The following is a 9,857-nucleotide window of genomic DNA, read 5'->3' as shown; positions in this document are numbered from 1 at the left end:
ATTGTTGCACCTCTACAAGTAGATATTTGTTTTATTAAAAAAATGAAACTACAAAATCTCAGAATCTCCACTAAAGTCCTTTGCATATTCCTCTTGAATTTCAATCTCTTCATCACAAATAGAACTTCAAAACTCTATAGACTGAAAAGAAATAGACTTTGATTCTAAATATGTCTTAAATGTAAGGGACAAATTTCTCATAGTAAATTGAAGAAATTTAAAACACAAGATATCCAAATGTAGCTTGTCGTAAGTGAACATCTACTAACAAAGTCATTTCACAAATAACACGCATAATGTAATTGCATGAATTAAAAAAAAACTGCATATTAAATTCATTAACATTATTCAACCAAAACAAAAAGCTTATCTCTTTCAAATTAGAATATGAATCCATCTAAATCCTTTTGTGGAATATGTAGGATTTGAGAAATACAAATCCACAGAACCCAAAAGAAACCTGCATGCAAGAAACCTGTCACAGAGAAAGAGAGAGAACGAATACAAGGGTTTTGGCTCTGACAAAGAGAAAAGATGTATTATCAGAGAAAAAATGAATCAAGAAGAGAATAATACAAGAGATCAATCCTTATAAAGGAGATCAACACCAAAAGGAAAACCTAACCCTAAGGTGTGAGCATTTAATAATTAAATATTAATTATTAAATGACTAATGTATGCATAAAGAGAAATCTTAAGAGGAGAGCAAAGTTAATTAATTACTTTACTCTAACACCCCCCCTTAAGATGAGCTACAATGCAGCTACAAACAATGCAGAAGAAGGTCCCAGCAACAAGGCCTAATGAGGTACCCGAATACAAGAAAATCTCTATAAAGCAGAGTAAAGGAGAAAACCCAATGGGAAAAAACTCCTCTCCAAAAAGAGATAAAGAATCATGCTGAAAAGAAAATATGAAGGAAGGAAGGCCTCACTAAGACTCCCCAAGGACAACTTCCTTCACCCCAAGCATTGAGCGCAACTGAAGATAGCGCGGAGATGCCAAAGGTTTAGTGAAGATGTCGGCAACCTGCTCCTCTGTAGGAATATACTCCAAGATGAGAGAACCATCCTGAATCAACTGTCTGATGAAGTGCATGTGGATTTCAATGTGCTTTGTCCGCTGATGCTCCACTGGGTTGCGAGAAATGTGAATGACACTCTGGTTGTCACACCAAAGAATAGTGGGACAATCTGGAGGAAACCCAAACTCTGTCATCGACTGTCGAAGCCATAAAACCTCCTGACTAGCTAACACTATTGCACGGTACTCAGCCTCTGTAGATGATAATGCAATAGCAGATTGCTTCTTGCAAGACCATGTGATAGGACCAGAACCAAGGCAAAAAACAAAGCTAGAAGTAGACTTCCGATCGTTGACATCACCAGCCCAATCGGAGTCAGTGAAGCCAATGATGTGAGGGGATCCTGAAGAGTAATGAATGCCATAATGTGTGGTGCCCTAAATATATCTCAAAATACGTTTGGCTGCTTGCCAATGGCTCTCATGAGGATCATGGGAGAACCGAGAGACAAGGCCAACCGCAAAGGAAAGATCAGGACGAGAATGTGTCAGGTACAACAGACTGCCAACCAACTGCCTGTATAAAGTGGGGTCTACTGAAGGAGTAGAGCAAGTGGAAGACAAAACAACACCTGACTGAAATGGAGTGGGAGCAAACTTGCAATCAAGCATTCCAAATCGCTGAAGCATATAAAAATGGAAATCCCATCCGAAGACTGAATAACCTGTAGACCCAGAAAGAAGTGCAAGAGACCAAGATCTGTCATCTCAAACTGCTCCATCAAAGCTCTCTGAACACTCTGAATCATGGAGGATGAGCTACCTGTAATGATGAGATCATCTACATATAGCACTAGAATCAAAAGATCACCCTCCTGACGCTGAATATAGACTGTGTGATCGGAATGACAGTGTGTGAAGTGCGAGGAAAGCAAGAAGGAGTCCATCTTCTCATACCAAGCCCTAGGGGCTTGTTTGAGACCATATAATGAACGTCGAAGTCTGCAAACCAAAGAAGTGTCCTGCACAAAACTCTAAGGCTGCTCCATATAGATCTCCTCATGTAGGTCTCCATGCAAGAAGGCACTCTTCACATCCATCTGAAACACTGTCCATCCCTGTGAAGCTGCAAGTGAAAGTACCAGGCGTATAGAATTCATCTTGGCGACAGGAGAAAAGGTCTCAGAGTAGTCAATACCCTCTACCTAAGAAAACCCCTTCGCAACAAGACGGGCCTTATACTTATCAATAGAACCATCTGCAGCATACTTGGTACGATACACCCACTTGCACTGAACCAACTTTCTTCCCTTAGGAAGAGGACAAAGATCCCAAGTATGATTCTTCATCAAAGAAGAATACTCCTCATCCATGGCCCTATCCCACTCTGGGTGTCCTGTCGCCTCTGAAAACTTTTGAGGATCATCTGAAAGGGTATGACTCAAAAGACTAGAACCAGATGTCTGAGCATGAGTGCGATGAGTATCTGAAGGATCACCTGCCAAAGAACGAGCTGCATCAACAGTATCACGGGCCCACTTCGGCAAAGACGGAGCAACTGGTGGTGGTGGAGATGGTGGATCATGATCTACATCATCCTCAAGAGATAAGTAATCCTCAAGAGATGAAGAGGAAGGAGTGGGCAATGAGGGAGAAGCTGGTGATGGAGAATCCATCTGAGGATAGCACTCATCAAACTGGACATCCCGCCGAAACAAGACCTCTCTAGAATCAGGATCAAACAACCTATATGCCTTAAGATCCTCACAGTAGCTAACAAATATGAGTGGTCGGCTCTTCCTCTCCATGGCTATCTGCTGAGCATTAGGAATAAATGCCCAAGCCTCACTACCAAAAACTCGGAATGTAGAAACATTAGGCTTGACATGGGTCCAAGCCTCCTCGGGAGTCATATGTTGCAATGCCTATGGGGCATCCGATTCTGAATATAATTGGCACAATTGACTGCCTCAGCTCAAAATGAAGAACTCATAGCTCGAGACTGTATCATACAATTTGCCATCTCCCGTAAGGTTCTGTTCTTTCTCTCAGCAACACCATTCGGTTGAGGGGTATAAGGAACTGTAAACTAATGTTGTAAACCATGCTCAGTGCAAAAATCTCTGAAATCCTGATTTACATACTCCCCCCCATTATCTGTGCGTATCCTCCTGATAGAAAGTCCAGATTGCTTCTCTACAAATGTCTTAAACTTCCTGAAAGAGTCAAAGACATCAGACTTGTACTTAAGAAAGTACACCCATGTACATCTGGAGAAGTCATCAATAAAAGTGAGTACATAACGGGCCCCTGAAAAAAAAGGAGTCGGAAAGGACATAAGATCACTGTGTACCAACTCTAGGGCTGCCCTAGCACGAGAGGCTCGACCCTTAGGAAAAGGATCTCGATGATGTTTGCCAAGGACACAACCACGACATACACCATCCGCACAAGAAATCTGTGGAAGCCCAATCACAAGTGCCTGTGTACTCATCTGCTGTAGATATCTGTAATTGACATGGCCAAAACGCTCATGCCAAAGCCTGCTCACTAAATCTGCATGTGCTATAAGAGAGGAACCAATAGTGTCTGAACTCTCAAAGCCATCAAAACTATATAAGTGAGATGCAGAATCCACACTCCCAGTAGCCACAACCAAGTCAGGATCATGAAGATCTCGAATAACTACATCATGAGGTGAGAACTCAACTGTCTTACCAGAGCCAGAGTGGCAAATCTGATAAACGGATAGAAGATTTGTCGAAATGTCAGGAACCAAAAGCACATCCTAAAGACAACCACCATCTAATGAAACAGTACCAAAACCCTGAACGGAAAGTTATGCTGAGTCACCAACTGCAATATGTCTAGTGCCTATAGGAGCAAGAGCGGTGACCAAATCCTGTGTGTGTGTCATATGGTGAGAGGCACTAGAATCTAGAATCCAAGTGGACGCTGAGGACAATGCTCGTGCAGAAAGAGCATGACCTTTCCCTGTGGGCTGTGAAGGAGGCTGAGGTGCACTGATATTATGCTGTTGCATGGCTTCCTCCAAAGCCTCTAAACATTTCCAACACCTGGAAATGGGATGTCCTTCCTTGCCACAAAAACTGCAAGGATCACCTGATTTCTTCTTAGTCTTGGAGGAAGACTCACCAGACTTTGAAGATTTGCCCTGTTTAGAATTGGACTATGGTTTTGAATCAAACTTAGGTGGTGGCTTGGAGGGATTCTCACTAGCCTCTGAATCTTTCTTAGGCTTCGGTTTCTACTTCTATTTTCCTTTGGAGGACTAGGCTACCAATGCTTGGTTCTGTGAACCTGAAAGGGAATCCAACTACTTAAGCTTAGCTTGCTCACGAGTCAGATGATCACAAAAGACCTCAAAAGAAGGCATGACATGGCGAGCACCCAAGGCATCCATGGTGGAATAGAAGGTCGAAGAGAAGATCTGAAATGGACCCCGAAGCTTGGAGAGAATCAGGAAAATGCACTCTGTATCAGTCTTAGTCTTACCACAACCCTGCAAGATAGATCATTGTTGTTTGAACTTCATCAGAAAGTCCTCAATAGAGGGAAATGAATCACGTACCAAGGAAGTTAACTCTGCCTCAAGCTATAAGGCTCTAAACTCGTTGACAGTACCAAAAAGTCCATCAAACTTGGTCCAAATGGCTCGAGGAGTGATACAACCCTCAAGATGAAACTGGAGACTGTCGGAAATGTGTAAAGCCATCAATCCCATAGCCTGATCCATATTGTTCCTGTGCTGCATAATCTCAAAAGGACGTGTCAACTGAGGCTGAACCTCATCCAAACAGGACCATAACCCTTTTGACTGGAGAAGAGTCATCATGTGACCCTTCCAAGTGTGGTAATTATGCGGTGTGAGAGATTCAATAGGTCTGTCTGCCATCCTGTGAACTGTGCCTCAACTGCTCTGAATTTTTAATTATTATTAAGTGGTCTTTCAGAACTAGACAGAAGATGCAGAAGGGGGTTTGATTTTTTTGTATTGGTGTTTGTAAATTCTGGTTTTCTAATGTAAATAATAGAAAGCAAGAGAAAAACACCCCCCCACAATGCAAAAAACTAATCCCCAGTACAAACTGAAAGCCAGAAAATGATAGAAAGCAATAACGGGTTGAAACAAAATTTGGAGCACTTAAATAATTTTATGATGAAATAGACTGTAGATATGGAAAGAGCATAGAACCACCTTTCCGATGCCTATTCGCTTTCGAAAAATGGAGTCCGTATGCAAAAGATATGGCTCCTGGAGTGCAAAAAACTTGTTCTGACTTTGACTGGAAAAAAACATAGCAAAACGGCAAAATCAGAGAAAAAGACCTACATCAATTAGATCAGGCTCGGAACCAGCTTTCCAACACCTATTCGTTTTCGAAAAATGGAGATCGGATGCCCAAGTTATGCCCGATTTTGTAAAACTGCTCCTAAAGGGACCCAGATGGGCCTTTAAGCCCTCAAGGGCTTAAAAAAATAAGCCCCTGGTCCTCTAAGCGACCAAGGGCGGGCGCAGGGGGGCGGCGCTGTGGCGGTAGGCGGCGTGATGGCTGGGTGCGGGTGGCGCACGGGCTGCGAAGTGGCGGCGGTTTTCGCCGGTGGCGCAGCGGTGGAGACCGGGCCGCGGCCGGTGGTGACCGCCAGCGACGGTGGCCGCCGAGCTACGCATGCCTCCAAAAAAGGGCTGCGCCTGGTGGAAACAAAAACTGTGATTTTTATTATTATTATTTTTTATTTTTTTGTGATTTTTCGCCTCAGTTTTCGTGCCCTAGGGTCGTATGGCCTTTGGGCCAAAAAAAAATTTGCCTCCTGGTGCAACTGTGTCCAAATCGGATGAATTTTATATGGAAATAGGGGTTTTTGGGCACTACGAGCGCAATGGTGAGGTCCGTTTGGGCTCAAAGTGCACCGAAAAAAAAACCCCCTATTCCAAAATAAAAAACAGAAGACAAAACACAGATCTGATGCAACCAAAACCTGGATCTCAAAATCTTTCAAAAGTCTGAACAAGTTGCAGCAGATCCAGCTCTGATACCATGTAGGATTTGAGAAATACAAATCCACAGAACCCAAAAGAAACCTGCATGCAAGAAACCTGTCACAGAGAAAGAGAGAGAACGAATACAAGGGTTTTGGCTCTGACAAAGAGAAAAGATGTATTATCAGAGAAAAAATGAATCAAGAAGAGAATAATACAAGAGATCAATCCTTATAAAGGAGATCAACACCAAAAGGAAAACCTAACCCTAAGGTGTGAGCATTTAATAATTAAATATTAATTATTAAATGACTAATGTATGCATAAAAAGAAATCTTAAGAGGAGAGCAAAGTTAATTAATTACTTTACTCTAACAGAATAGTCTCACCAACATCCGCAATGGAAGCTTGAGGCATAGTCCAAATTGGACATTTCATTGCATAGTGACCATATTTGTCACATCTAAAGCATTGTATTTCTAAAATGTCCTTCCTTCTTTTGTGTGTAGGAGCACCATTTGATTCCTCATCTTTATTTCTTTTGGAGTTACCCTTCTTCTTTGAGGAGTGCAAGGCAAGAGCATGAATATCTTCATTTGTGGAGCTTTGGCCAATACCTCTTTTAGCCAATATTGACTCTTCTTGAATGTAGTGTGTCTTCAATCGATCAAACTTAAGGAGTTTTCATCTTGCCCTTATCCCTTGAATAAACGACTCTCATGATGAAGGAAGACCATTAAGATCCAACATGGTTAATTCTTTTCTATTTATGGTGTGTCCAATGGTAGAGAGTTGATCTCTTAATTCAGTAATCCTCATGAAGAAAGACATGATGGATTCTCCATTCGTCATCTTGATGTGATGAAGTTGTTGCTTTAGTGCGAGAGCTTGACCCGTTTTGTTGATCTCATACATCTCCTCTAATGTTTTGAACATGTCACATGCCTTCGTCATCTTGGAGATGATTGGCACAATGTGATCTTTCACCGAGTCAACCAGCATCTTCATTGATTTATGGTTCTTTCTCTTCCATTGAAGCTTCTCATCCTCTTTGGTTGGTTCTGGTATGGCTTTCTTCATGAATTTGTCTAATTCGTTTTCCCCGAAGGCAAGCATAATTCTAAACTTCCAAGATATGAATTTTGATGCTTCCTCAATTATTTCTTCAACTCTAATTCCATTCACCATCTTGACGTTGATAGATGTAGTCAAACTTGAAGACAATAATAGAAGATAATCCTGCCTCTATAAATCTGATCTGAACTTTTCTTAGGCCTGCTCTGATACCATGTTAAGTTTTGATCAGATTATCATAGGCAGGTAAATTTAAAATTTGATTTATGTTTTGATCACTCTCACCAATGAATATTGGTCTCCCAACTTATGAATGGCAATCTGAGATTATATTATCTAGTCAACTTCAGTATATCAACTATCTAATTGGTTGTATTTGATCCAATATATAGGATATATATGATATGCTATTGGTTCCCTCCAGTCTGCTAATGTATTCAGTCTTTTATGATATGCTCTCACAATATGCTATGTATATATATTGATCTGCAATCAATATATGTAATTTCTGATGTTAATTTGATTGCCATCGACTATTAAGTGTAACTATCGATCTGCATAGATCCACGAATATATGTAGATATATATCTGACCTTTGATTGTAATGCAACCTCTACAGTTTAATATTTACGCACTCCTGAATATACCTTGCTCAATTGTAATTATGCATTGTAGTATATATTTGACTTCTTATTACGTATAGAATTCTTCACAAACTATTGTATTTCAAATCCTTGTTGTATAGTTGTATATATATTATCGATCTCTTGCTACATTTATATTATTTTGCTTCAAAGGAAATGAATCATATTAAAATATGATGTTACATGACTTCCTAAGAAGTGAGGACTCTTGACTAATATACCCGATGACAATTGGAATCAAAATGGATTCATATATAATCAGTTATGTATAATCGATTTAACTAAGTTGATTATTAACTACAACGATAACAATTCAATCATTAACCAATACGATAATAATCGATCATAACCAAACATCGATTATGAATGCAAGTTGATAGTTGGATATGTATGTTGAAGGTAATCATTAACTATATTTATTAAACGACATATATAAACATTTAATACCATTTTCATTAATAGCCGGCATACGTAATTGTCTAAGGCCGAGAGGCCAATTAGACAATTACGTTGTCTCTGTCGGCCCTAATGGAGTCCGACCATAGCTATTCTATCATCAACACCATTTACATAAAAATCCAATAAAAACAGTTGGTTATAGCTAATCTAGCTCCAAAAACACCATGATTTCTGCATAACACGAAGGTAAGTCGAAAATTACAGATCTAGATCATGCTCAACAAAACTAACTGTCTCTTTTATTTTTTGCCTATGTATATAACACAAAGGTTAGTCAACTGTTTTGAAGCCAGATTAACAGCATCCAAAACAGCTCATTACAGCCATAATTTCCAATTGCTACAAATGTCAATGGAGAGAATCAATAAATGGGTGCATTTATGACCAGCGAATCTGTTGAGAGAGAGTAATCCCCGAGAGTATAGCAGAAGCCGCCAGCACTCCAAAGGTGAAGAAACTCATGCTAACAGACGCGGCAGCCATATCCGTGAATCTCGTGTCTCCTCCATCCCGCAATCCATTCGTTAACGATGCCGCCGAGGAAGAAGAAGACATGAGCAAATACGCCAGTAACTGCAAACCCCATTCTTGAATTTCATCATCTATTCACCTAAAACAACGTAACACAGCTGCTTCTAGATTTTTTTTCATTCTAAGGTTTAGGTAAATGATCACCTGATCGCCGATGAAATCGATGTAAAGGAAAACGATATTGGAAAATAAATTGTTTCCAAAAAATATATCATAGATCCCTTTTCCGACCTGGACCGCCAAGTAGAGGAACGCTATCACAGATATGCCCAGGCTATATCTGTCACAGATTGAAAACAGAATCTCAAGTTTTTCTCCAGAGAAACATAAACAAAAGAGTATTAATCCAGATTCTAGTCTACCTGTATTCTTCGTAATCACTAAATCTCAAGCCTGGTTTGCCTTGATTATTAGAGGCCATGATTACAAAGGAGAGGAAGGAAAATAGAAGTGCTGCACATCGCAACATGAAGCTTAGAAGTTGTCTGCGCTCTCTTTGCCGCCATAAGACCGTCAAGTTTGTCTGCGGCTCAGCCTGCGCTGGGTTACCTCCATTCCCTGCGTTATTAGAGAACTCCATATCCTCTGCTATTCTCTTTTCTCTCGATCTATTCGCCGGCCCTTCATAAGGCTCTGCTATTATCTTTTCTCTCTCAATCTATTCGCAAGCCCTTCAAAAGGGTTTCCTGCCGGCTTCTAGAGTAGTTATATACCCAGCTGGCATGAGCAGGGCAACTTTATTTTTAGTTGGTGAAAGCTTCGGCTTGGTTGGATATAACGTTCAGAAAGGTGGCGCCAAGAGTTTAAACGACAAACATGCATTTTGAGAGGAGCCAATATCGAGGAGTCTTTCAATTGTTGTCATCGTATTTGAAATTTGGAAGACTTTGCTATTATGAAATTTTGGTCCGTGGTCTACTGCATAACCAAATCCTAATTAATAGAATGTTGACATTAATTCATCAAAAGAATATGATCCGTGTATGTTTGATAGTTTTTCAGTCAATGGGTGTCTAGAGTTCTGTTGATGTATGGGCTAAATTGGACGATGAAGATCCTCCTCACGAAATCCATGTTTGATAGTTTGTCTTTTTGCTGGAAGCTTCAGCTTGGTTGGATATAAT

At 40.4% G+C, this 9,857-nt stretch overlaps 1 protein-coding gene across 1 annotated transcript; it reads right to left on the bottom strand.

The window, feature by feature from the left end:
* Window positions 1-8,580: 8,580 nt before the first annotated feature.
* LOC131065407 (CASP-like protein 4B4) lies at window positions 8,581-9,313 on the bottom strand. The gene is made up of 3 exons (XM_057999904.2): window positions 9,096-9,313; window positions 8,878-9,013; window positions 8,581-8,775 (listed from the first exon to the last, which is right to left on the bottom strand). Exons 1-3 carry the CDS (start codon window positions 9,311-9,313, stop codon window positions 8,581-8,583), a joined length of 549 nt encoding a protein of 182 aa, XP_057855887.2.
* Window positions 9,314-9,857: the final 544 nt, after the last annotated feature.

The sequence above is a fragment of the Cryptomeria japonica genome, chromosome 5 (genome assembly GCF_030272615.1).
Source record: "Cryptomeria japonica chromosome 5, Sugi_1.0, whole genome shotgun sequence".
In the NCBI taxonomy this organism is placed as follows: Eukaryota; Viridiplantae; Streptophyta; class Pinopsida; order Cupressales; family Cupressaceae; genus Cryptomeria; species Cryptomeria japonica.
This window is presented reverse-complemented; position numbering and strand designations above follow the sequence as displayed.

Bases quoted from the DNA above. Each gene is read 5' to 3' on its own strand.
- LOC131065407 (XM_057999904.2), bottom strand. From the start codon at position 9,313: ATGGAGTTCTCTAATAACGCAGGGAATGGAGGTAACCCAGCGCAGGCT. The intron at 9,014-9,095 runs GTAGACTAGAAT...AATCTGTGACAG, and splicing joins AGTGATTACGAAGAATACAG to ATATAGCCTGGGCATATCTG. The intron at 8,776-8,877 runs GTGATCATTTAC...TGGGGTTTGCAG, and splicing joins TCGATTTCATCGGCGATCAG to TTACTGGCGTATTTGCTCAT.